General features: G+C 43.2%; 2 protein-coding genes and 1 long non-coding RNA gene across 5 annotated transcripts; 2 read left to right on the top strand and 1 right to left on the bottom strand.

Moving 5' to 3' along the window:
- The first annotated feature begins 1065 nt into the window (after window positions 1-1065).
- Window positions 1066-5366, top strand: LOC106571660 (ribosomal oxygenase 1). The gene is made up of 15 exons (XM_014144975.2): window positions 1066-1222; window positions 1512-1643; window positions 1884-2023; window positions 2116-2215; window positions 2302-2415; window positions 2579-2685; window positions 2871-2978; window positions 3113-3147; window positions 3260-3438; window positions 3657-3761; window positions 3999-4140; window positions 4389-4509; window positions 4597-4696; window positions 4803-4889; window positions 5055-5366. The coding sequence occupies exons 1-15, from the start codon at window positions 1136-1138 to the stop codon at window positions 5121-5123; spliced, it is 1626 nt and encodes a 541-aa protein (XP_014000450.2). The 5' UTR covers window positions 1066-1135; the 3' UTR covers window positions 5124-5366.
- An 86-nt stretch (window positions 5367-5452) lies between these two features.
- On the bottom strand, window positions 5453-8952 carry LOC106571661 (NADH dehydrogenase [ubiquinone] 1 beta subcomplex subunit 1). 2 transcript variants are annotated; one of them, XR_006759194.1, is made up of 3 exons: window positions 8693-8952; window positions 5873-6017; window positions 5453-5633 (listed from the first exon to the last, which is right to left on the bottom strand). It is a non-coding gene; the product is annotated as an NADH dehydrogenase [ubiquinone] 1 beta subcomplex subunit 1 (long non-coding RNA). The 2 variants fall into 2 exon arrangements; XR_001320965.2 differs by having other exon boundaries at window positions 8494-8750.
- Window positions 8952-24830, top strand: cpsf2 (cleavage and polyadenylation specific factor 2). Of its 2 annotated transcripts, none has more exons than XM_014144713.2 (15): window positions 8952-9241; window positions 9415-9580; window positions 9836-9995; window positions 10172-10277; window positions 10394-10523; window positions 10908-11023; window positions 11227-11414; window positions 11854-12144; window positions 16749-16849; window positions 17086-17289; window positions 17581-17736; window positions 18312-18534; window positions 19017-19355; window positions 23596-23730; window positions 24246-24830. In XM_014144713.2, exons 2-15 carry the CDS (start codon window positions 9432-9434, stop codon window positions 24336-24338), a joined length of 2391 nt encoding a protein of 796 aa, XP_014000188.2. In that variant the 5' UTR covers window positions 8952-9241; window positions 9415-9431; the 3' UTR covers window positions 24339-24830.
- The last annotated feature ends 2689 nt before the right edge of the window (window positions 24831-27519 follow it).

Below are 27519 nucleotides of genomic sequence, written 5' to 3'. Positions count from 1 at the left end.
CAACCAAGACAATGTCAGGAATAAGCATGTTCCAGAAAATGTTTCCTCTAGGCATAAGTTGGTTCCGTGAATGGGAAATTTGTCTTATGTATTTATTACAACAAGATTTCTCAAGTAAGCCAACGCCTTACAAACTGAGATCTGGATAAGCTCTGTGATCATCACCAAAGCTAAGATGAGTTTTCATTAGTGTAGTTAGACCACTGGGAATGGCTTTGATCACAGAAATAAACTCTCTGAAAGGTATTGGAAACTCATTCAATGTTATAGATTGTGCATATGCAAGAATATTACCCCTGTTGTCGAAAACATCAAAAACAAAGTAAATGTTCCTCTCATGTCAGCTAGGGTAGAACAATGACTTATTCCTTACAGATATGTTTGAATTCTTCCACAAAATAGCTTTATGATGGGAAAAATTATGAAGAAAACATATTTTCTAGGACATTAAAGCTTGTTGGTGAAACCTGGCCAATTTAGTGGGTAATGTTTCAGGAATATAATTACATTTCAGTAAAAATTGAAAACCCCCAAACGTATTAAACACATTGTTTGGAATGAAATACCAAATAGATTTTGTATTGACCAAACATCTTTTCAACCAGTTGATCTTGAAAGTGTTATTTATGTCAACAAAATGCAATACTTCCAGACCTCTTTCAGCTCTTTAATTTGAGAGGACTGACTTTTTTAGTTTGTGAGATTTATTTTTCTAGATGAAGTCAAGAAAGGTCTTGTTGATCTCTTTAGAGGTAGAGGGATTTACTAATAAAGATAATGAGGGGGTACACAAAGCGAGACGGTACCTCTGCCTTGGACAGAAGCACTCTCCCAAGTATAGACAGATCCCTTTGTAATTATAAAAAATATTCTTGGTTTTCTTAAAATTTTAGGAGTGGCATTCATATGTTGTCTATGTGTTTTTTGGACAGATGTATTCCTAAATATTTAACACAGTCCTTTACAGGAATATTTTATGTCTTTATCATCAGAGTCATATAAACATAAGGTTTCACATGTAGAAACTTTCAGTTTTAATCCAGATGCAATAGAGAATGCAGTGATAAAATACCCGTAAGAATATCCCTGTTGTCGCGCTATTGATGACGTCAGGAATGAGAAAATATTCGACAACATGGAGAAGAAACATGTGTCCGCTTTTGCATTGTACCAAAATGCGCTATTAACATCGACTCCTGAAGTTAAAACATCATCTGTGAAGGTACTTCGGGTTAAGTTATTACTACTGGTGTTTGCTCGCTTGCAAGTTCAGATAGGGCATGTTTTTTTTTATAGTGTCCTATTTTGTCGGCAAACATCAACTGTGTTGACAAATCAACTGAAATAGCTAGCAAATGTATGTAATTTGAAGTTGGCTTCTTCCATAATGTGTATATAAGTAAGTAACATCTGTTTAATATACTATTGCAATATGTATCTGCGCAATTGACTGTTGATTGCCTAAAACCATTTCAAGGCTGACTGGCTCTGTCTACTGGATGCTTTTGTAGATTACAGCAAAGAAGCGGAAGGAAAATGGTATCCAGCCCCCCAAATCCATCAAAAAGACCAAAAGGAAACAGATGGGCAAGCAGGTCATAAAAGCGGCACAGAGAGAGGAGCGGGTGGAGAGTCTGACAGAGGTTAGTTTGCGGCATCAGCATATAGCCTATGTAATTGTTTGACTGTGGTTCCCTTGGTTTTTCAGTCATTGTGCGTGTTTTAGATAAAACTACATTGTATTCAAACTGAGCAGAATCGCTGCTCAACAATCACTTAGCATCCCAAATCGCTCGAGACTGATTGTGATCAATATAAGCTATTCTGTGCCTCGCTGGTCAAACTGACCCCCTTACACAGGCTGATTGTCTGGTTGCATGCAGGAGGTACAGTGTGGAGAGAGAAGCGGAGTGGCACTAGATGCTCTGCTGAGTGGCCTGGCTAAAGTCAGCAACAGCAGGGTGAGAGCCAGCAAACTTTTCCAGTGGCTCATCCACCCAATTTCCTCCAAGAGTTTCTTCAGGTAATGATGTCGGTGTAGCTTTTCACAGTACAGTATTGTAGTCGATTGCACAGGAAGATATCCGTTAACTATTGACTTCCTTGATCTTATAGCGATGCATGGGAAAAGAAGCCAGTTTTGATCAAACGTCAGAATCCAGACTATTATACGGGACTGTTCTCCACAGCAGAGTTTGATCGCATTTTAAGACGGGTAAGGTGTCATGACTAGCTGCACATCTTCTGTGTTTAGTGTCATTTTTGTTGCTCAAATAAGGTTTTTCCTATTGATATTTTCAGGATGACGTTCAGTATGGGGTGAACCTGGATGTCACCAGCTACAGAAACGGCAAAAGAGAGACACACAATCCTCCAGGGAGGGCTCTCCCATACACTGTATGGGACTTCTATGAGGTAGAAAGCCAAGTGAAAGTCTACTGATTGTCAAGTTAATTTACAAAGTGTGAGCAAGTGTTGGTTAGATCATACCAATGGCTGTGTAACATGTTCTAGTTAGAAGTCCTTAGTACCTCAACATAATATTGAAACCCAACCTGTTGTCTTCCATGTTGTCCAGAGTGGTTGCTCCCTGCGTATGCTTAACCCCCAGGCCTTCTCCTCCACTGTGTGGAATGTGCTGTCCATCCTCCAGGAGCACTTTGGCAGCATGGCAGGAGCCAACATGTGAGTGACCCTCTCTGACAATTTGACCAGTGAGATGCTCTCACACAACATTGAAAGTTATTGAACATGTATGGGACAGTGAACATAATTTCCTCCTGGGAGGACAAACTATTCTGTTGTATTCTTACTGCATGCTGATGCACTTCCTCATGACATTTCAGTAAAAATGTATTTTGTGTCCCCAGGTATTTGACACCTCCAGGAACACAGGGCTTTGCTCCACATTACGATGATATTGAGGCCTTTGTGGTTCAGCTGGAAGGGAAGAAGCACTGGAGAGTTTACAATCCCAGGTGACTAGTTTCTCAGTAAAATTCCCAAAAAGGTGATCAGCACCATCAACCCATTTTGAACTTGATTCATGTCAGTAAACTCTGCTGAGAAACAAATATATTTTGTGGGATGTGTGTTTCCTGTCACTTTTCAGGTCAAAAAATGAGGTCTTGCCTGTCGTTTCCAGTCGTAAGTAGTCTTTTGTCCACTGTTGTGCCTATGAATAGACAATAAGCATGACAGATCACTCCCCTGTTCCTTAGCCTCATTCCTTACAGATGGCTTGGTATTCCTCCTCCAGCTAACTTTAGCCACTCAGAGATCGGGAAGCCCATCCTGGAGGTGGTCCTGGAGGCTGGGGATCTCCTCTACTTCCCCCGAGGGTTCATCCACCAGGGGGACTGCCTGTCGGATGCTCACTCCCTCCACATCACTGTCTCATCTTACCAGAGGAACAGTTGGGGAAACCTACTGGCAAAGGTTTGTTATTAACCTGCTTAATCCTATGCATTCCTTGTGTGGGACATTGTCCAGTTCTTTGTCTAATTTTGTATCAATAAATATACTTACACTTTGAGTAAGAAAAAAACGGAAAATATTGCAGGATCTACAATATGGCATGTCTATACAAAAAAATTAATTTACTTGTAAGTATAGGCTTGTATTGTGTATGATGCAGAACATGATCTCTTTGACAGGTGGTCCCAGCAGCCCTAGAGATGGCCATGGAGGAGGATGTGGACTTCAGACGAGGCCTGCCTGTGGATTACCTGACGTACATGGGGGTGCAGAACTCAGACAAAGTACTTCAGATGCCACCATTTACTTGTGCCTGGTTTCCAATGTACAATCAACCTCGAAGCACCCACCCTCAACAGGGGTGTGTTCAGAAGGGTGACACGTTTGAAGATAGAAACGCTACAGAGCTGACGCCTATGCCCCATTGCAAAGAACATCTGTTCTGCATAATCTATTTATACCGGAACATACTGTAACGTTGCACCCTCGTAATGGCCCTCAATCTACCTGTGCATGTATAGGAGGATCCACGCAGGGCCCAGTTCCTATCCAGAATAGAGGGTCTGATGAAGAAGCTATCAAACTTTGCCCCTGTGGATGCTGCTGTGGATCAGAAAGCTAGGGACTATCTCCATGACTGTCTCCCCCCGATGCTCACCGCAGGTACCACAAGGTTTTACTTGAAATTGTGATAGGTGGTTGTTTTTACCTACTTCAGTTGAAACCAAATGTGACATTTTAGAGTGAATATTTACATTGAGTCATTTAGCAAATATTATACAGAGTGACTTACAATCACTCTGTATAATAGTTGCTAAATGACTCGATGTAAATATTCACTCTAAAATGTCACATTTTAAATTGATTTCTGCGACTCTACCAGTGTAAATGATTCTGGTGATTATCCACAGAGGAAAGGGCCAGCAGTGTCCAGGGAGCTCCTTCCAGGTGGGAGAATGGAGAGGCTGTGGACATGGGTGTGGCCATCAGTGGCCAGATCAGAGTCAGACTCATCCGTTCTGGAATCGCCAGGTAGCTCTCAGCATTAAACACAAAAGCATGGCTATAAAGGGTTGACCTTTCCAGAAAAGACCATGATTGACTTTTGTGCCCCTGCAGGTTATGCAGTGATGGAGAAGCAATTTGGCTTTACTACACTGCCGACAACTCCAGAGTCTACCACAAGGAGGAGCCCAAGAGCGTTGAAATAAAACCAGAGGTATGAATGTTTGGGTCTCTGTAATTGCCTTGCTAATATAGCAGTGATGTGTGCCTGTCTGATATGCTGCACTGCAGTGATAACCTTTATGATGTAACTCTTTCAGCACACAAATGCCATGGAGTTTCTGATCCATGCATATCCCAAGTTTGTGACAGTGGGCAGATTGCCATGCAAGTTGGCTGAGGACAAGGTGTGTTTCTCAACATGTTATGCAACATTGCAAAAACGTATGCTTTCTTCTGCATAAAGTCTAACCACATATGCATCTCTGTAGTGCATGGTCAAGCCTTGATGATATACAGTGTTGGACTCTGCACTGCAGTTTTCTTAAAGATGTAATTCCCTGCTCTTCCAGGTGTCCTTGGCTGAGCTGCTGTTTAAGAGAGGGCTTATTCACACTGCAGAACCTCTGCAGCAATCCTGAAGCGTTTCAAAATAAGTGTCTGCCACGCCAGCATCATTCACTTCACTATTATGTGTAGGTAGAATTCTGATTTGTAGGACAGCGGTCATTAACTCAGTAGTCCATCAGCATTGCCCTCTACAACATTCATCTAGACTTTTCAAAAACTGTTAGTAATAGATCTGTAAAAGCGATTTTACAATGTTACCCTTTACTTGTTCAGTAAGTATTGAATTAAACTTACTTGCATATTGGTGTAAAACACTCCTTGTTTGTGTGTGTTGCTAATGTCCAACTTTGCCTTATTGCTATAGTTGTGTATACTTAAATCACAAATGAATGACTAGAGGTTAAGATGACAACAGGACATGTTTATTGGTGGATACAGTGACTGAAACGTATCGGGGTGCTTGATTTGAAGACCATCCAGAAAGTGTAAATCACACAACAGGAGATGTGACTAACGCACAATAAATATTCCAAGACAGGTGGGTCTACTTCCAGGTGACTTCCTCGCCAGGCTTCAGCTCCCTTTTTATAGGGGAGAAAATTCAGAGAACCATTAGAACCCACTTACATTATTGCTAAGAATGTATGCTTTCATATGTCTAGATACTGTCATGCCTGATTCACACTGAGACCAAGCCATACTGGCCTGGTTTCACATCCACTACAGTTGCTTGAAAAGACAATGTGAAAAGAAATCTGCCAGCACAGTATGGTTCGCATCTATAGTGTCAGTGTGTGGGTGCTGCAAATCTATAACTTACCTGCTGTACAATGCGCTTTTGTTCCTGAAAGCGGTTAGCTTCTGGTCCTGTGCTCTGTCCATGTAGATCCCGATCACAAAGCCAAGGGGGACAAATATGTTAACCCAATGGTCACGCATCAGGGCAGCAAAGTTCACCATACTTCCTGTTGGTGTCAAAACACACATTTAGTTTACTGTATGCAACCAAATTGTATAACAAATCTTTGGTGCAGCTATAGCTGTGTAGCAGCATAAGTGTTTCTATTGTCAATTTCATAAGCAGTTGGTAAAGGATGAACGTCATAACATCTGGCAATCAATTAGCTACGGTGGTTTAATCTAGCAAATTTGTCAAATTGCACATTTGCTAAATTCTAGAAATAACTACAGTACCAGCCAAACGTTTGGACACCTACTCATTCAAGGGTTTTTATTTTTACTATTTTCTACATTGTAGAATAATAGTGGAGACATCAAATATGAAATAACACATGGAATCATGTAACCAAAAAAAAAAAGTGAAATCAAAATATTTTATTTGAGATTCTTCAGTAGCCACCCTTTGCCTTCATGACACTCTCGGCATTCTCTCAACCAGCTTCATGAGGTCACCTGGAATGAATTTCAATTTAAAGGTGTGCCTTGTTAATTTGTGGAATTTCTTTCCTTCTTAAAGCATTTGAGCCAATCAGTTGTGTCAAGAAAGGGTTGGTAAACGGAAGATGCCCTATTTGGTAAAATACCAAATCGATATTATGGCAAGAACAGTTCAGATAAGCAAAGAGAAACGACAGTCCATCATTACTTTAAGACATGAAGGTCAGTCAATCCAGAAAATTAAGAACTTTGAAATTCAGTCGCAAAAACCATCAAAGTGCTATGATGAAACTGGCTCTCATGAGGACCGTCACAGGAAAGGAAGCCTTAGAGTTATCTCTGCTGCAGTGGATAAGTAAATTTGAGTTACCAGCCTCAGAAATTGCAGCCCAAATAAATGCTTCAGAGTTCAAATAAGACACATCTAAAGATCCACTGTTCAGAGGAGACGGTGTGAATCAGGCCTTCATGGTCAAATTGCTGCAAAGAAACCACTACTAAAGGACACCAATAACAAGAATAGACTTGCTTGGGCCAAGAACTACCAGCAATAGACATTAGACCAGTGGAAATCTGTCCTTTGGTCCGATGAGTCCAAATTTGAGATTTTTGGTTCCAACTGCTGTGTCTTTGTGAGATGCAGAGTAGGTGAACGGATGATCTCCGCATGTGTGGTTCTCACTGTGAAGCATGGAGGAGGTGGTGTGAGGGTGTTTGCTGGCAACACTGTCTGTGATTTATTTAGAATTCAAGGCACACTTAACCAGCATGGCTACCACAGCCTTCTGCAGCGATATGCCATCCCATCTGGTTTGCAGATCGTGGGACTTATTTGTTTTCAACAGGACAATGACCCAACACACCTACAGACTAAGGGCTATTTGACCTCAACCCAATTGAGATGGTTTGGGATGAGTTGGCCCGCAGAGTGAAGAAAAAGCAGCCAACAAGAAAATGATAGAGAATATGGTTTAGTTGCCTTTATTTACTTACCCCACAGCTAGCATTAGCATCAACGCTATTGAAACAATGGGAGTGGTAGGGCCTATGGCAGGATGCTTCAAAAAGCATGCCCAAATCCTGTCACTAAAAACCAAATGTTATGTGGTCCTCTGTTGCTCAGTTTTTAGAGCATAGCACTAAAAGGATAATGGGTTGGAGTCCCGGAACCACCAATCCTTAACATGTATGTGTAACAGTGTAGGTTCCGTCCCTCTCTTCGCCCCAACCCGGGCTCGAACCAGGGACCCTTGCACACATTAACAACTGACACCCCACGAAGCATCGTTACCCATCGCGCCACAAAAGCCGCGGCCCTTGCGACGCAAGGGGAAACCCTACTTCAAGTCTCAGCGAGTGACGTCACCGATTGAAATGCTACTAGCGCGCACCACCGCTAACTAACTAGCCATTTCACATCGGTTACATATGCTCAAATGACTAAGTCGCTTTGGATAAAAGTGTCTGCTAAATGGTGTATGTACACATACACAGAACCTTCGTAAAGTATACAGACCCCTTGACTTTTAACACATTTCCACAGCCTACCATTGAATATGTACCCAGTATGCAACAGAACCAAGAGTCTGCAAAGCTGGCATCAAGGCAAAGGGTGGCTATTTAAGAATCTCAAATATAAAATATATTTTGATTTGTAAAACACTTTTTTCGGTTACTACATGATTTCATAGTTTTGATGTCTTCACTATTATATTACAATGTGCAAAATAGTAAAAATAAAGAAAAACCCTGGAATGAGAAGGGTCCAAACTTTTGACTGGTACTGTATTACCTTAGCTAATTTGTGTCCACACAACTGCTATCAGCAAATATTCAATTTCTGACAAGAATGAGTGTATTTGCTCAAATCTAGAAATAGCTAGCTATATCAGGTGGTTACCATAGCTAGTTTGTCTCCACAACTGCATCAGCAAATACATTCATTCCAGGTAGTTACCGGTAACAATTTGTTTTAACTAGCTAATAGCTATTTAAATTATTAGCATATCTGTGTTATTAATCTAAACCAGCAAGCTAGCTCACCTTCATGGACTCAATAGGACCAGCTAACATCGTTAGCTAGCAAGCAATATGCCTCGGTTCTTCCCATAATAATTCTACAGTATGTTTCAATTGTATTATATACATTTTAAGTATTGCACTGCTATAGAAATACTTATAACGACTTCAAACTAATAAGTAATTTATAGGAAGGCATAAAAAAAAAAAGGTGACATTTTACCTAGTCTTGGCCTTCTACTTCTCTTGCTCAGAGGACGTTGGACCCTACCAACTGCTCTAAAATGGTGTTGTTGCCTTCTAACAGTGAATCTTGAAAAAATATTTTTAATTCAATATGCCTTGAACTTCAGAATATTAGAACATTCGTCTGGGGGATAATTTAAATGTAAAAAAACGGTTTCTTTCTTCTTTGAAAATAAAAGTTATTCTATTCACGATGCGATAAATATGATTTGATGGTACCTTCCCAGTGACCTTTCACATTTTCAGCGGCAAGGCTTCCGCTTCGTTGAAAGACTTGTTGACAATCGTTGCTGAAAATGCCATAATGTTAGACTGTTCATGTTATTGATTTCTTTGCTCAATTTTTGTGAAATCTTACATGGCACTTTATGGTATGTTACTCGATGGCCCATTTTTATAGGACAGTTAGTCTGATGGCCAATTTAGCATGCTAGCTAACGTTAGCTAGTTTGGACTGCAAACATACAATAGGTAGCTTGGCGTCTCCAACTAGCTCTGTATGAAGAATAGTGTTAATAATTGCTGTGTAAGTGTATCATGTCCATATACCATTCATGGACCATGTCTGTTCACATTTTTATAAAGATCAGACCTGCAGACCTGTTCGTCGTCAGTCATATTTTCTGCATGTGAAAGTGGATCGAAATATATAGCCATCTTGTTGATAACTAGGTAATGGTCTGTGTCTTGTCCCTGCAGTATGACAGCTGAGGAGAATGACTTCTATTATCAAACTGACCGCTGTGTCAGGGGTGCAGGAGGAGTCTGCCCTCTGCTACCTGCTGCAGGTGGATGAGTTCCGCTTCCTCCTGGACTGTGGCTGGGATGAGAGCTTCTCTATGGACATTATTGATGCCATGAAAAGGTAGAACACACATAATCTAAGCCAGTAGTTCTCAATGGGGTACTTGGCCTATCCAAAGGGAGTACTTGGTAAGACTCAGAACATAGATCTAATGATTGGTTACACATGAAGGGGTACATGTGCAGAGCAAAATGTGATTGGAGGTACGGATTGAGGATCTATGCTATCTAGACATTGTCTTTGATTCCTGAAGTCAACAACTAGAACTTATCCCTGTCAATCAGATCTCTTACGGGCCATTCCCCTTCTCAATAGGTATGTCCACCAGGTTGATGCGGTGCTCCTCTCCCATCCTGACCCCCTGCACCTGGGGGCTCTGCCCTACGCCGTGGGCAAGCTGGGCCTCAACTGCCCCATCTATGCCACCATCCCGGTCTACAAGATGGGTCAGATGTTCATGTATGACCTGTATCAGGTAAGGGCAGGAGTGTGTTAACCTGGTCCCAGATCTGTTTGTGATGTCTTGCCAACTCAGCAGGACAGCACAAACAGATCTGGGACCAGGCTAGGTGATGTCCTACACCCGCTTGAACAAGAGGTGACAGTGCACTGTAAAACTATTCTCACAATTGGGATCTGTTGCTTTGGTAGTCGCGCAACAACACTGAGGACTTCAACCTGTTCACCCTGGATGATGTAGACTGCGCTTTTGATAAAATCCAGCAGTTGAAGTACTCCCAGATTGTAAATCTGAAAGGTCAGTAAAACATGTATCAGTCTTACCTAATGATTGAATGATCATATTTCTATTGAGTAACCTCCTTGTTATAGCTGAAACACTGGTTCAATCGACCTTTTTACTTTTCTGGACAGGGAAAGGACATGGTCTGTCCATCACTCCACTTCCTGCTGGTCACATGATCGGTGGGACCATCTGGAAGATCGTGAAGGATGGGGAGGAGGAGATTGTTTACGCGGTGGACTTCAACCACAAGCGAGAGATGTGAGTAGAGACTGGATAGAGCATGTTTATTTTGCTGCTGAACCGTCAAGGTACAGTACAAGACCAAAAGTATGTGGACACCTGCTCATCGACTATCACATTCCAAAATCATGGGTATTATTATGGAATTGGTCAGATCAATTTGAAATGGCTGCGCGGCAATAATGACCTGACCTGTGTCCCATAATGAACCTGCATTTCATATAGAACCTGGCTAATAATGACTGGCCATCTTTTAAATTAGCATGTCCTTGCATGGCTTGACGTTCAGGTACACTACATGATCAAAAATATGTGGAGACCTGCTCATCAAACATTTAATTTCAAAATCATGGGCATCAGTATGAAGTTGGTCCCCGAACATATTGTAAATCTTTCTTCCAGCCACCTGAATGGGTGTACGTTGGAGTCGGTGAGTCGTCCCTCTCTGCTCATCACAGACTCCTTTAACGCTACATACGTGCAGCCGCGTCGCAAGCAAAGGGACGAGCAGCTTCTAAGTAAGTTAATCAACTCTCACTCATGTGTGCAGTAATGATATCCTGATCACAAATATGTTTATGTTGTCTTGCCAACTCCTGTGGTCACTGTCACGTCATGGCCATGGCTAGACAGCACAAAAAGATCTGGGCCCAGGCTACAGTAATACCTATTAGTTGAATATTAAAAAAATGTCTGATCCGCCAAACATTTCCCCCTTCAGCCAATGTGATGGAGACGCTACGCGGCGACGGCAACGTGCTGATTGCCGTGGATACGGCGGGCCGTGTGCTGGAGCTGGCTCAACTGCTGGACCAGATCTGGAGGACGAAGGACGCCGGGCTGGGGGTCTACTCTCTGGCCCTGCTCAACAACGTCAGCTACAACGTGGTGGAGTTCTCCAAGTCTCAGGTCTCGGCCACACGCATACCCTTTTCATTACATGGTCACACACTACCAGACAATCTTTAAAACACTTTTAAGTGTTTGTTTCAGCCTGCCTGCAGTGCCAGATGGGTGGGGTTTGCACTTTTGGGACTGTTCCATTGGTTCAGTTGCACCGAGCTTGCACGGAGCTAAAGTATTTGAAAGATCTCATATAATATTTGAACCCAGGTCTCTAGCTCACTCACCAGGAGGAGATGTTCACTTTTCAATAGTGTTCACTGCTCAGTCATACACTTTGTGAAAAATATTACAACGATTGCCTTTTGTGGGATGGATTTAATCTTTTTCACAATGTTGTTGTAACAAATGGCGCATGTCCTGCTAATATTGTGTGATTATCCTGTCATTGTAATAGGCATGTTAACAAGAGACATGAATCTGCCTGTTATATTCTCCCCTACAGGTGGAGTGGATGAGTGACAAGCTGATGCGTTGCTTTGAGGACAAGCGCAACAACCCCTTCCAGTTCCGCCACCTGTCCCTGTGCCACAGCCTGGCAGACCTGGCCCGCGTGCCCAGCCCCAAGGTGGTGCTCTGCAGCCAGCCCGACCTGGAGTCAGGCTTCTCCCGCGAGCTGTTCATCCAGTGGTGTCAGGAGGCCAAGAACTCAGTGATCCTCACCTACCGCACCACGCCCGGCACCCTGGGCCGCTACCTCATCGATAATCCCGGGGAGAAGATGCTAGACCTGGAGGTGAGACTAGGACGGGGTCGGCAACTAGGTTTGGTTTTGGGGGAATTTTTCTGGGCTAATACTCAACGGGTCAGAACATAATTAGTATAATAGCAGCCCAATTCATAGGCCTACACTACAAATTGGACACCATTGGTCCAATGCAGCCATTTTTATCTCAATATCAAATAATTTCTGGGTAACAATAAGTACCTTACTTAGAGTGTTTTCAATTAAAATGGTCAAACAGAAACAAAAATAGTTTCTTAGCAAAGGGCAATTTCTCAAGCAAGAATTTTGCTATGATTGTCTGGGAATGGTCTGAGTAGGGAGGGGAAGACTGAAAATGTGCTGTTATTGGCAGAGCGGTTTGGAACGTTCTTCTGAGTCTATTAACTAATATGCCGCTTGGTGATGTCACCATTGAAGGCCAAAAACTCCATCCCACCAAAACATGAATAAAGTTTGAATCAGCTCTTACACTAAAAGGGCATTATCATCATTTTCACAATTTCACAGTATTATTCCAACCTCACAGTGTAGAAATGTATATAAAACATCACGATTTTGACTGCACTGGGCCTTTAACACATCTGGTTAGTATAATGAACATTAATAAATGCAACATGCAACAATTTCAAAAATGTTATTGAATTAAAGTTCATATATGGAAATCCATCAATTTAAATATATAAATTAGGCCTTATCTATGGATTTCAAATAAAAAATGTATTTGTCACATACACATGGTTAGCAGATGTTAATGCGAGTGTATTCCCATGACTGGGAATATAGATATGCATTTATTGGTCACAGATAGCTTAAAAAAAGGTAGGGGCGTAGATCAGAGAACCAGGCAGTATCTGGTGTGACCATCATTTACCTCATGCAGTGTGACACTCCTTTGCATAGAGTTGATTAGGCTGTTGATTGGGGCCTGCTCTTCTTCAATGTCTGTGCGAAGTTGCTGTATATCAGCTTCCAGGAATTGTGTACAGATCCTTGCAACCATTGGGCTGTGCATTATCATGCTGAAACATGAGGTGATGGCGGCTGATGAATGGCACAACAATGGGCCTCAGGATCTCTGTCACGGTATCTCTGTGTATTCAAATTGCCGTCAATAAAATGCAATTGTGTTCGTTGTCCGTAGCTTATGCCTGCCCATACCATAACCCCACCACCACCATGGTGCACTCTGTTCACAAAGTTGACATCAGCAAACCACTCGCCCGCATGTCCCCCATACACGTGGTCTGCGGTTTTACAGTCGGATGGATGTACTGCCAAAACTTCTAAAACGACGTTGGTAGCGAAATTAACATTCAATTCTCTGGCAACAGGTCTGGTGGACATTCCTGCTGTCCGCATGCCAATTGCACCCTCCCTCAAAACTTGAGACGTCTGTAGCATAGTGTTGTGTGAAAACTGCACATTTTAGTGGCCTTTTTTAATGTCCCCAGCACAAGGTGCACCTGTGTAATGATCATGCTGTTTAATCAGCTTATTGATATGATCACTAACAGGGATGTAAAGAAATTTGTGTACCACATTTGAGAGAAATAAGCTTTGACCGTATGGAACATTTCTGGGATCTTTTACATTTCAGCTCATGAAACATGGGACCAACACTTTACATGCTGCTTTTTATATTTTTGTTAAGTGTCTATAGTCAATTCAATGACAATAACATAATAATTTCTATCTGATTACACTGATACAATCAACAAAGTCTTTACTAAATTAGTTTTTTTAAATGTATTTTTGTGCGTTGATTGGGGAAAATCATCTTGCAATCAAGAGAAAATGTTGCTCTCAAAACAAAGGTGGCTAATGAAAATAGAAGTTTAAGGGAAGACTGGGCACAGAAATATGCATTCTTACCATATTTCTCCAATGTCAAACCAGTGTCTTTTTTGCAACGAAACTGTTGCTGTTTGCAAATAATGAAGTCTGGGACGTCCTTATGAATCTAAGCATGGTAGCCTACTTTCAAAAGTTAACTTTCCACCCAGACAGCATCCCGACAGATGCAGAAATTGTTTAGCTTAGAGTGACAGGATTGCAAATTCCATTTTTTTTTGGTCTATTTCGAATATAGGTCGTATCACAGCTTCAAAATGTCATAGAGACAAACCATATGCATCAGTCAGATATTTTGCATGCATTTTAAAAAGCTTGTTTGTAAGGTAAGGCATCAGTGTTGAGCATCGTTATAGAACACTTTATGTAATCAGGGTCCTTTTTTATTTCATTTCAAAATATTAAGCTAACAATAGGTAGGGTATCCCTTCTGTCCTTTTCTTTAACAAAGGATATGTCATACCCTCACATACCCCCTTCAGTTGAAGTCCTGCTTTAAACCGAACACTCCATGCCCTTCATGGACACGGTGGTATTTAAGGAGGGAATGGTGACAGTATTGGAGGATTTGGCTACCGACAAATCTATGGGAAGCATAAATGCGTCTGTCAAACAGGTAGGCCGACCCTGTATTTCTTAAATAGGAAGAAATAGTCGAATTCAAATGAAGAAAATGAATTACTCAAATTACTTTCAGCCTCATTCGCTGTCCAGCTCAGTTGATTGTAGGCGGCCGCCGCTTCACGTTTCATTACTAGGCTTGTCACGATTCCCAAATATTACAAACAATAGGATACCAGGCCAAGGATCATGATACCGAGTAGTATCGCGATGCCATGGTGGAAACAAATCGGTGGCCTAGCATCCTGTTCACCCCGTGCCCCGGACGCTTGTTCACGTTTTCTAAACCTCCAAAAACCTGTCACTGAAATTCACACTTCTACTCAATACAACACATTGAATTTAACTTCACACTGTTAAGTGTATAATATAATACTGCATAGATTGGCTTATTTGCCAATATTTGCAAAGGCATACCTGTGATTTGGCTGGAGGAATGGGAAGAAGGAATATGGAATGGCATCAAACACATAGAAACACGTGTTTGATACCATTCCTCTCATTCCGCTCCAGACATTACCACGAGTCCGTTCTCCCCAATTCAGGTGCCCCCAACCTCCTGTGATATACCTGCATAATGATCTGCATGTCATTGTGTCAGTGAGGAGAACATACTGCATAATGATCTGCATGTCATTGTGTCAGTGAGGAGAACATACTGCATAATGATCTGCATGTCATTGTGTCAGTGAGGAGAACATACTGCATAATGATCTGCATGTCATTGTGTCAGTGAGGAGAACATACTGCATAATGATCTGCATGTCATTGTGTCAGTGAGGAGAACATACTGCATAATGATCTGCATGTCATTGTGTCAGTGAGGAGAACATACTGCATAATGATCTGCATGTCATTGTGTCAGTGAGGAGAACATACTGCATGAAACCTTCTTTCCTCTTCAGTTAACACATACTCACTCTCATAAACACACAACACTCTCTCTCTCTTTCACAAGCACACATACACACACTGCTTCCAATTTTTCAAACGTTAGACACCAAACAGAATGTAAGGAGCACCAGAAATAGATAGCTGTTTGATATAGTTTAGGCTTACATTAGTTAGGCCTTATATGAATTATACCTTTTGAAGTAGAATACCCTTTTCCTTTCTTCCTGTGCCAATCAAATTTGCCTAAATCTACTGTCAAGTTACCAGGTTGTTAGCTAGCAAGGTAACATGACTGAACAACATTGTTTATTATCAAACCAATAATTAGCGACTCTGGATTAGTTTAAAACGGCCCGCGACATGGTTTGTGAAATGATATAAAATGCGCGCGAATCCCGATTGAAAGAATAAAAGGCATCTCTGGTACTATGGGTTTTATGTTTAGGCTAGAGACAAGCCTATTTCTTTGCTGTAAAGCTGCGAACATGGGGGAATAGACGCGCGCAAAGAGCGGACAGAGTGAAGCAGGTGAGTGAGCACTAGTAGGGGATGCGGCTGGCTGTTTCCCTTTGACGCATGTGATATGCGCATGGAAGGGAAGTGGATATTGGACCTGCATATACAAGTGGCTGTTGCTTCAATTCAACTGAATTTATAAACCAAACTAACTTTATAAACATTTTATAACCGGCACCAGCAGGTTCTTAATATCAGTAGGGCTGAAAAAGTTGGTAGTATCATATGAAACGGTACTACAGTATTCTATAATGTTATTGTAAGTGTCATGACGTTTTGGTACCTTGATATTACACCATGGTACCGGTATACTGTGTAACACTTTTCAGCACAACCTAGCACGTTTGCCTTATTAGTTGACTGTCTCTTGCGCTCTCTCTCCTCATGGATTGAAGTTGAAATGTATCTTCTGCATTATTTTGGTGGGGTAACTTCTTCTTGGTACATTACATTTGGATCTGATACAAAAGAAAAACAACTTTTTATGCATAATTAATATGGGGGGGCTTTGGGGAACCCCAAAAAATAGAAGAGCAGCTATGCGGCCATTTTGGCTCAGAGTGATAGCTTTTTGGATTTATTTATTTTGGTGCAGCATCTCCCTAGGGCTCTTCCTGTCTCTGTTTCCGTCTCAACTCAAGCGTGGAACAGCTTGATGTGTCACTGGCATTCGCACTGTTCCTCCCCCCTTTTTTTTTTTTCTCCATTTCATTTTCTTGTCATGTTGACAGATTAGAAAACGGGTGAAGCTGGAAGGCAGGGAGCTGGAAGAATACCTGGAGAAAGAGAGAATGAAGAAGGAAGCTGCCAAAAAACTTGAACAAGAAAAAGAGTGAGTCACTGACACTGTTTGTGTTTTGGGCCTCAACTTATTTACAATATTTGGGCACCGTGAATACTATTCCCAGACGTGGGTATTGTTCTGTGTGTGTTACGTGCATGTGTGCATGGAGGACGTACTATACAGATTCATGAAGTTGGTCTCCGGGAATGAAGATGTTTGTTTTTGAGATGAAGAAACACAGCAAGATTGTGTGTGTGTGAGTCTAATATATTTGTGTCTCTCAGGGTGGATGTGGACTCCAGTGACGAGAGCGACATGGAGGATGACCTGGAGCTGCCGGCGATGGTGAAGACCAAACACCACGACCTGATGATGAAGGGAGACGGCGTCCGCAAGGGCAGCTTCTTCAAACAGGCCAAGAAGTCCTACCCCATGTTCCCCACCCACGAGGAGAGGGTCAAGTGGGACGAATACGGAGAGATCATCAGGTACTGTAGTCATTAAACTATTACCCTTTTCACATTAAGGCGCTGATCCAAACTGAGCTGTGCTGACCCGGTTATGCATCAACCATAGATGCTGGACAAGGGAAATATCAGCGCCAGTACAGTTCGGTTGGCACAGAAGTGTAAAAATGCTCTACACAGACTGTCTTTTACCTCGGTAGAACCTAGAAATCGAAACATGAAACCCGTTTGAATAATGAACTATGCATTGGATTTTCTGTTGAAGCAGAGCTAACTTCACACGATGATGTATTAATTAATGACTGTCTCCAGACCGGAGGACTTCCTGGTACCAGAGCTCCAGGCCACAGAGGAGGAGAAGAACAAGCTGGAGTCATGCATGGCCAAAGGAGACGAACCCATGGACCAAGACTCCTCATCCAAAGTACCCACCAAGTGTACCTCCACTACAGAGAACCTAGAGATCAAGTAAGTGGGCCTACCCACCTAAATTGAAATATGATTCAATATGATTCATATTTATATTGTAGTGATTTACAAGGAATACATAGTGCTGAAACATGTACGTTTGGGATTTTAATGATCCTTGTGGATATGCCAAGACTCTAGTTATTTTAATTTGCGCAAAATATTAAAAGTACCTTTAGTATTTTTCTCTAATATTATCAGGGACCCCCTCTCAGGCAAACCGGCGACCCACCCCCATCATACGTTAGCAAGAGAAAAAACATTCACGTGTCTTGTCGTCAAGTGAATGATAATGGCATGTAAAAGTAATCTTTTTTATTCTTATTTATAGCTTTGGTAGATCATTTTTTCATTATTTTGATCTCCCCACATAATTGTAATAGGAAGTGTAAACTCTAACAGCCTATTAGCTATAAAGGTAACTCAAACATATTTTTGAAAATAAGGGGTCTGCAGACTGCCGGTTGAATACCCCAGATAGTATTTTTTTTACATCACATTTAAAGTGACTATCTTAATAATTAATATTTAAAATATTGAGAAATTATAAATTCTTATCTGATCATACTGTGCAGAGCCAGGGTGACGTACATCGACTACGAGGGGCGTTCGGATGGCGACTCTATCAAGAAGATCATCAACCAGATGAAGCCGCGGCAGCTGGTGATCGTGCACGGCCCTCCCGAGGCCAGCCTGGACCTGGCCGAGTCCTGCAAGGCCTTCACCAAGGACATCAAGGTCTACACGCCTAAGCTGCAGGAGACTGTGGATGCCACCAGTGAGACACACATATACCAGGTCAGTCGGGTTATAATTTTACACAAAATGCCATGCTAATTTAAAATATTTTGGGACAGATTGGACTAATGCCCTATATGAATGTGAATAATTGACATAGAATGTTGTGTTATCACAATTCACCAATCAGAAAGTTGATAGCTTTAGTAACTGTAACTAATCTAACCCAGGTCAAGCCATCTTAGAATTCTCAACTTGACAATGGGTCAATTTGGTATAAGGTTTATAATAATAATATTATAACATATGCCATTTAGCAGACACTTATCAAAAAGCGAGTTACAGTTGTGCGTGCATAAATATTACGTACAGGTGTTCCTGGGAATCGAACCCACTATCTTGGCATTACAAGCACCGTGATCTACCAACTGGGGTACAGAGGACCCAGTTAAACAGTTTGTTTGTGTGCAGAAACCTTTTAAATGTTAAGCTTAAGCACTTTCTGTCATATATACATGACATATTTTCTTCTTCCTCCTCAGGTGCGGTTGAAAGACTCGCTGGTGAGCTCGCTGCAGTTTTGCCGCGCCAAGGACACGGAGCTGGCGTGGATCGACGGCGTGCTGGACATGCGCGTGGTCAAGGTGGACACAGGCGTGCTGCCCGAGGAGGGCGTGGTGAAGGGTGAAAAGGGAGCCGGCGAGGAGGCCGTGGAGGACGGCGAGCTGGCCATGGACGTGACCCCTGCTGACGACGGCACCACAGACCATAGCGTGGTGGCTCAGCAGCGCACCATGAAGACGCTGTTTGGCGAGGACGTGCGCGAGCTGTCGGAGGAGAGCGACGTCATCCCCACCCTGGAGCCCCTGCCCGCCCACGAGGTGAGAGAGCGAGAGATGGAGGGGAAGAGGAGATGTACTGTAGCGAGAGATACTGCGGATAGACGGAGGGGAAGGTTGGCTGTAATCTCTTAGTTCAGACAAAGGGAGAGAGGAGATGTAAAGAGGGTAAGATAAGGTTGCTTTGTTCTCAGTGAAAGAGGATGGGAGAGGGCTGACCCTGAGGGAGAGGGAGACGGGTGTTGATCCCGGAACTGTTTTTTATTCAGAGAGGGAAATGATAGGTTGAGTGGTTCCTCTCTAGGTTTCTTCCTAGGTTCCTGCCTTTCTAAGGAGTTTCTCCTAGCCACCATGCTTCTACATCTGTATTGCTTGCTGTTTGGGTTTTAGGCTGGGTTTCTGTATAGCACTTTGTAAAAAGGGCTTTATAAATACATTTGATTGATATGACAGTAGACACAAAGAGCAGCAGAATGCACAGGAAGAAAGCTAGCCTGTGGCTAATTTAGCAACAGAGAGAAGGGAGTGCACCGGGTAAAACTGATCTGAGGTTATATGTATAGAAATTATTGATAGTTACATATCGCAATATTATTTTTGGATTATATTGATATTTGACTCTGTATAAAAAGTAACATCTACTTGATTTAGCTGGATAATGTTAGCTAGTGCTAGTCGGCTGTACCTGTGGCAAATTTTTCATCCAGTAGCTTGTTCTCCATCTTCTTTTTAAGTAGTTTCTCTGCAGCAGACATATAGTGAGAAATATGTTTGGGACATCAAATCGCAGCAAAGTCGCAGTATCAAATCGCAATACATATAGCATTGTGAGAATCACAATACATATGGTATCGGCACAGAAAGATCGTGATAATGTCAGATTATGAGGTTCCCAGCCCTAGAAAATATATGGTTAGGGTTCTACAGAGTCCACAGTCAATAGAGTCAAGCTGATCAGATGTAAAGAAGCTATTACATTTACGTCATTTAGCATACGCTTTTATCCAGAGCGACTTACAAATTGGCCCCCCTACCTCTGCGGAAGCACAGTTCCCGCTCAGCCCAGTCAAAAAAAATAGATATAGATGTACTATTGTAAAGTGGTTGTTCCACTGGATATCATAAGGTGAATGCACCAATTTGTAAGTCGCTCTGGATAAGAGCGTCTGCTAAATGACGTAAATGTAAAAATGTAAATGTAATGCCACCTTTCCAACAAGTTAGTATATCAAATTTCTGCCCTGCTAGAGCTGCCACGGTCAACTGTAAGTGCTGTTATTGTGAAGTGGAAGCGTCTATTAGCAACAATGGCTCAGCCGCGAAGTGGTAAGCCTCACAAGCTCACGGGACCACCGAGTGCTGAAGCACGTAGCGTGTAAAAATCGTCTGTCCTCAGTTGCAATGCTCTACCGTGTACCAGACTGCCTCTGGAAGCAACGTCAGCGCATCAACTGTTTGTCGGGAGCTTCATGAAATGGGTTTCCATGGCCGAGCAGCTGCATACAAGCCTAAGATCGCAAGATGCAAAATACCAAGCGTCGGCTGAAGTGGTGTAAAGCTCGCCGCCATTGGACTCTGGAGCAGTGGAAACACGTTCTCTAGAGTGATAAACCATGCTTCACCATCTGGCAGTCCAACAGACAAATCTGGGTTTGGCGGATGCCAGGAGAGCGCTACCTGCCATATTGCTTAGTGCAAACTGTAAAGTTTGGTGGAGGAGGAATAATGTTCTGGGGAAGTTTTTCATAGATTGGGCTAGGCCCCTTAGTTCCTGTGAAAGGAAATCTTAATGCTACAGCATACAATTACATTCTAGACGATTCTGTGCTTCCAACTTTATAGCAACAGTTTGGAGAAGGCCCTTTCCTGTTTCAGCATGACAATGCCCCCGTGCGCAAAGGGAGTTCCATACAGAAATGGTTTGTTGAGATCGGTGTAGAAGAACTTGACTGGCCTGCATAGAACCCTAACCTCAACCCAATCGAACACCTTTGGGATGAATTGGAACTCTGACTGCGAGCCAGGCCTAATCGCCCAACATTAGTGCCCGACCTCACAATTGCTCTTGTGGCTGAATGGAAGTCCCTGCAGCAATGTTCCAACATCTAGTGGAAGGCCTATCCAGAAGAGTGGAGGCTGTTATATCAGCAAAGGGGGGACCAACTTCATATTGATGCCCATGATTTTGAAATGAAGTGTCCACATTCTTTTGATAATGTAGTGTACCTGGATGTCAAGCCCTGCAAGGACATGCTAATTTAAAAGATGGCTAGCCATTATTAGCCTGGGTCTATATGAAATGCAGGTTCATTATGGGACACAGGTCAGGTCATTATTGCAATGAAAAAATTGGTGCAACCAAACCATGTGCTGATGCCATCAACTGAAAAAGTTTGATTCGCACCAGTGCCACAAGTGCAAAAAGTTTGTCTCGAGCCCTGAACAAATCCAGAGTCCAACTGATCTGAGGTCAGATTTACCAATATATAAACTGTATGGTTGTGGTTCCACAGAGTCCATTCAGTTCAACTGATCTAAGATCAGAGGTGTGTTCAATAAGGTAAATATTTTGAACTTTAGCTAACACATTCCATTTGTTTTGTGTTGGCCATGAAGTTGCGAAATTTTGCTAACGTTAGCAAAAAGCCTGAGAAGGTAGTGTGCAGCGAACGTACGTGTCTGTTTCGGATCTAAACTGCCACTACAAATAATCAAATCAAATCAAAGTTTATGTAGACCTTACAGTGAAATGCTTACTTACGGGACACAATGCAAATAGTCCGTTAGCCATTTGATTACCTGTTCAGAAGTCTTATGGCTTGGGGGTAAAAGCTGTTGAGAAGCCTTTTGGCTTGCATTAGAAGAGAGAACAGTCTATGACTGGGGTGGCTGTGGTCTTTGACCATTGTTAGGGCCTTCCTCTGACACCACGTGATGTAGAGGTCCTGGAGGGCAGGCAGCTTAGCCCCAGTGAATGGGGCGTGCTCAGTCCTCCTTTTTCTGTAGTCCACAATCATTTCCTTTATCTTGATCACGTTGAGGGATAGGTTGTTATTCTGGCACCACCCGGCCAGGTCTGACCTCCTCCCTATAGGCTGTCTCGTTGTTATTGGTGATCAGGCCTACCACTGTTGTGTCGTCTGCAAACTTAATGATGGTGTTGGAGTCGTGCCTGGCCATGCAGTTGTGGGTGAACAGGGAGTACAGGAGAGGACTGAGCACGCACCCCTGAGGGGCTCCGGTGTTGAGGATCAGCGTGGCAGATGTTTTGTTACCTACCCTTACCACCTGGGGGTGGCCTGTCTGGAAGTCCAGGATCCAGTTGCAGAGGGAGGTGTTTAGTCCCAGGATCCTTAGCTTAGTGATGAGCTTTGAGGGCACTATGGTGTCGAACGCTGAGCTGTAGTCAATGAATAGCATTCTCACGTAGGTGTTCCTTTTGTCCAGATGGGAAAGGGCAGTGTGGAGTGCAATAGAGATTGCATCATCTGTGGATCTGTTTGAGCGGTATGCAAATTGGAGTGGGTCTAGGGTTTCTGGGATAATGGTGTTGATGTGAGCCATGACCAGCCTTTCAAAGCACTTCATGGCTACAGACGTGAGTGCTATGGGTTGGTAGTCATTTAGGCAGGTTGCCTTACTGCTCTTGGGCACAGGGACTATGGTGGTCTGCTTAAAACATGTTGGTATTACTGACAGGGACAGGTTGAAAATGTCAGTGAAGACACCTGCCAGTTGGTCAGCATGTGGCCATGTAGGTTTTCTATGACTTGTAGTTGGAATAGCAAAGTCATTTGCAGTTTGATTATTTCCTCTAAATGCCACAGTAATCCTTAGAAAATATTTTGTTTCATGTTTCACCGTAACATTTTTGAATGTTCATTCAAATTGTTTCTAAGGCTGCATTTACACAGGCAGCCCAATTCTGAGCTTTTTTTCACTAATTGTGGCTTTTGACCAATCAGATCAGCTCTTTTGCCAGTAAATGGGCAAAAAATCTAACATAGTCCTTAGAGTCATACTGATCTGAGGTCAGATGTACAGAAACTGTATGGTTGTGGTTCCACTAATCCACATAGGATGCGTTTACACAGGCAGCCAATTCTGATATTTTGGCATGACCATGGCAAAAGAGCTCATCTGATCAAAAGACGAATTAGTGGAAAAAAATATCAGAATTTGGTTGCCTGTGTAAACGCAGCCATAGAGTACAACTGTTCTGAGATCAGTTGTATATCATGTGTTCTGGTTCTAACCCATACACACCCTGTCTAACTCACAGATCCCAGGCCACCAGTCGGTGTTCATCAACGAGCCGCGCCTGTCCGACTTCAAGCAGGTGCTGCTGAGGGAAGGCATCCAGGCTGAGTTTGTGGGAGGAGTGCTGGTGTGCAACAACATTGTGGCCGTCCGCAGGGTGAGTTGTCCGTCTGTCTGTCCTTCTCCCCCAGCACACCACAGTACAGCCACAGTCATTCATTTAGTTCATTCAGCTCGCTTTGACAGCATAAGCCAACCCCAGCCCTGGCCTGCTTCATGAGAAAGGGGAAATGGGCCCAAAGGTTGCGTGGGGTGGCATGTTTTTCAGCAAAAAGCTGTGACTGTGGCATCCAATTGCAGACCTCTATTATATATGTATGTGTACCTATTATCTAACTTCAATTTAATTGAAAACCAATTCTTATTTATTTACAAGAATGCTCTGGGGAAGGAACGATGACGCAGGATTAAACAATCCATTTTACTCAGTTGGCAATAAGTAGTTTGTAGACTGAAGGGGCAACCTATGTGTAAACAAACCATTTCTGCTACTAAAGTCAGCACCACTCCATCTCCACATCTATTTGTGGATGTTAAAGGGGGGAAAAATGGTTGTGACTATGCGTGACCCCTCTAACCCTTGTCCGTATCGCCATCCCCCCCCCTGTACAGACGGAGGCAGGGCGCATCGGCCTGGAGGGCTGCCTGTGTGATGACTATTATAAGATCCGCGAGCTGCTCTATCAGCAGTATGCTGTGGTATAGGAGAGACGAGCGGCCGCGGAGACGGCGTCGGCCGTTACATGATCACACAGAGACATTCCATTTGGGAGGAGAGAGAGTGGAGAGGAGAGCGGACTGTACCCAGAGGACCACAGTGTTCTAGGTGTTCTCCACACACAGGCTACCTGAGCTCCCCTCGAGCATCTCCAGCTGTTTAACTTCCAACCGCTGTGTTGATTTCTCCTTTTTTACCCCCTTTGTCTGTTTACTGTTTATTTTTTTATTGTGCGTCTTTCCCCCCGCAGTGAGAGACAGATGGGCTCTCCCTTAGTGACCTCTCCTTCATGCGAACACATGATGTGCGAACCAACGGTAACCCTTAGGGTGTTTTTTATTTCTCCTCAAACGCCCTCAGCTCTGGAGAAAATACACCACACACTCGCTGGAGAGTGCCATCACTTGACATAGGCTGAAATGGTTTCTGTTTTTTTTGTTTTCTACAACTCATTAAATTCAATTTTTTGAACAATTTAATTGGTTTGTGTCATATATATTTGCTGTTGGTTGAGAGGGGAGCCAGACTTGTATATGTACTGTATGTAGGTTTGGGGTCATTTCAGTTAATGTTTCAATGAGGGCAATTTTGAATGGGAATTCCAGTTTACTTCCTGAATTGTGTGAATGGAAATGGAATTGACCCCGACCCTGACTGTATGTAGTACCATTTCAAGGGGCTTTGCTCTACTGTGCTGCTGCAGTTCCGGTTTGATAACACTAGATGGAGACATTTTTCTGCCTCTTCCTCCCTCTACCTCTGTCACACACAGCAGCAATTCCAGGGTTGAGAGATGACGTTGTCCCTGCAGTGATATCTTGGAAAATTAGCATAATTCACTCAGTTACGTACATAACAAGGTATAATACTTAATTCTCTAATGTTTATATTTCAGGTAACTGAAATTAGGTTATATAGTTAAGATTGAGACTGAGAGGAAAGTGAAAATGTATTTAAAATGGCTTGCTGATTTGTGATATCTTCTAATCCACATATAAGGTCAATGTTATTATCCCTGTGAAGTTTAAATTCACCATTGTCTCAGGAGACTGCTTGGGGGGAGGGGGTGTCCCAAATTGGCAAATTAACCGGAGCCTTATGGTGAAAAGTAGTGCACTATAATGTGAGTAGGGTGGTGTGACTGTGATGATGCTAAGATGGAGGGGGGGTGCGAAGCAGCCTTTTTCTCCTCGGCTGCGGTGTGTCATTGGCTGGCTGAAGTCCGCTGCTGCAGCAGTGGTGCCACATCGTCTCAGCCCATTACGCTCACAGACGGGCAGACAGTCAGTGTTGTGCGAATCCCCGGGGTGGCCCCTCGCCTAGCCACCTTACCACATGGGCAGTTGTGGTATGTCACTGCCGTGGCTCAACCCACAACAAAGGACCCCCCTACCATATACACTTTCTCTCTCTCTCTCTCTCTCTCTCTCTCTCTCTCATACACTACACACACTCAGTGACCTATCGGCATGGGTCAAAGCACCTCCCCTACCATACACACAGTGACATCACTTCACCCTCAGTCGTTGTCGACTACCAAACTCTGCCCAACCTATGGCCCCGCAGCCAGTCAGAGTATGGTGGGCCACGAACGTTTTAGTCTGGGCCGACCCGACGAAGCGAGTGGACGGTGGGCAGAGGGAGAGGGGGATCATGCACATGAATGGATGGAGGGAGTTATAGGCATGAGCAGCATGGATGGCTGGCCCGCTGATGCGCAGCTAGGTTAGTTTTGTACAGAACAGTTGCGTAACATATAGTTTTGCACTTTAGACACATTAAAATTTAAATGCCCTTTTTTATAATCCATGGCACAGGCACACACACACACAACATTTGCGGCAGAAAATATGCCTTTATTCTCTCTCTGTGAACTTCAGTAATCCCTTCTGTGACAGTAAGAGAGAGATAGAAAGAGAGAATGGGATAGAGATAAACCGAGAGAGATGGAAAAAGAGAGAGGCTCCTGCCCAGTCACTACTTTTCATTTTGATAATTGACGGCGGGAACACTAGAAAGGTCCATCAGCGTAATCCTCTTAGTGTTTATAATGTTGACTGTCACAGAAGCCCCTATTTTAATGTAACGAGCAGCTAAGGCCCCACTTTGCCCCCAGGAGGCAGGGAGGAGACCTGAGCCCTGAATGCATCCCAAATGACACCCTATTCCCTAATGCACTACTTTTGACCAGAGACCTATGGGCCCTGGTAAAAGTAGGACACAAAATAGGGAATAGGGTGCCATTTGAGAAGCACAGAATGTCTCCCCTTCTCACTCAACAAGTGCCCTTCTCATTTGTGCCATGGGATGGGTGGAGGACAAGCAAGGGTATTAGGACAAAAGCAAAGTTACAAATTGGGCATCTACTCTATGTGTATTTATTCATAGCTCTGTGGAGGAAAATTAATTCAACCTAATCCCGTTGAATTCCTGGTGGCCTCTCTTTCTCCCTCCCCTTTCTTCTTCTCTCTGTATTAAGCTGACCACTTAATGCTGCCAGTGACATCAGTGGAATAATGTGAAATAGGAGTGGTTTTCTAAGAAAGAATGTTTGAAACAACATGTGGCACAGGCACAAAAAGCAAATCATTTGTTGTCTGGGCTTCCAAAGGTAGGCTATGTTTGAGCAGTTCCACGTGGGTGTGAAACACTCCTGATTCGCTGCATACGGGTAGGATGAGGAGGTAGGATGAGGAGGGGTCTACTTTCACTTTCTCTCTACCCCTCTCCCCCGCCCTCTCTCCGTCTCTCTCTAATTCGCTCTACTCTATGGGGCTGGGTAATCCCTCTGTGCCAGTGTCTTCAAGCAGTAATGGCCCTTAGCAGGGGAGCCAGTCATGCCCACCCACTCATAAGACACATGGAGGGGGCTGGTCTGTCTCAGGGGGCTGCTGGGGATGCGATGGGCTGAGCATCCTCCTTTGAATTACACAATTACTAAGGTGATCCTCTTACGCAACCGGCTCCTCACACGGGCCCACAATACAAGGTAGGCGATCCCTGTGAGCATAAATCCATCCACAAAGGCAGGCAGCTCGATGACAGATTATCCCCCAGGCCAATAATACAGGCAGCTGCCATATTGCCTTTGTGATAAAACAATTGTGCATTTGTGGATGGAGGACATTGGGTTGGGGTGATATGATCAAATCGAAATCAAGTCAAATT

The sequence above is a fragment of the Salmo salar genome, chromosome ssa15, assembly GCF_905237065.1.
Source record: "Salmo salar chromosome ssa15, Ssal_v3.1, whole genome shotgun sequence".
In the NCBI taxonomy this organism is placed as follows: domain Eukaryota; kingdom Metazoa; phylum Chordata; class Actinopteri; order Salmoniformes; family Salmonidae; genus Salmo; species Salmo salar.
This window is presented reverse-complemented; position numbering and strand designations above follow the sequence as displayed.

What these genes read in the sequence shown, in the direction of transcription:
- LOC106571660 (XM_014144975.2), top strand. Translation starts at nt 1,136, where the DNA reads ATGGAGAAGAAACATGTGTCCGCTTTTGCATTGTACCAAAATGCGCTA. An exon ending in GCGTTGAAATAAAACCAGAG is followed by an intron (nt 4,697 to 4,802) that starts GTATGAATGTTT and finishes TAACTCTTTCAG; the next exon opens with CACACAAATGCCATGGAGTT. An exon ending in GCAAGTTGGCTGAGGACAAG is followed by an intron (nt 4,890 to 5,054) that starts GTGTGTTTCTCA and finishes CTGCTCTTCCAG; the next exon opens with GTGTCCTTGGCTGAGCTGCT.
- cpsf2 (XM_014144713.2), top strand. Translation starts at nt 9,432, where the DNA reads ATGACTTCTATTATCAAACTGACCGCTGTGTCAGGGGTGCAGGAGGAG. An exon ending in TTCAACCACAAGCGAGAGAT is followed by an intron (nt 10,524 to 10,907) that starts GTGAGTAGAGAC and finishes TCTTTCTTCCAG; the next exon opens with CCACCTGAATGGGTGTACGT. An exon ending in AAGGGACGAGCAGCTTCTAA is followed by an intron (nt 11,024 to 11,226) that starts GTAAGTTAATCA and finishes TTCCCCCTTCAG; the next exon opens with CCAATGTGATGGAGACGCTA.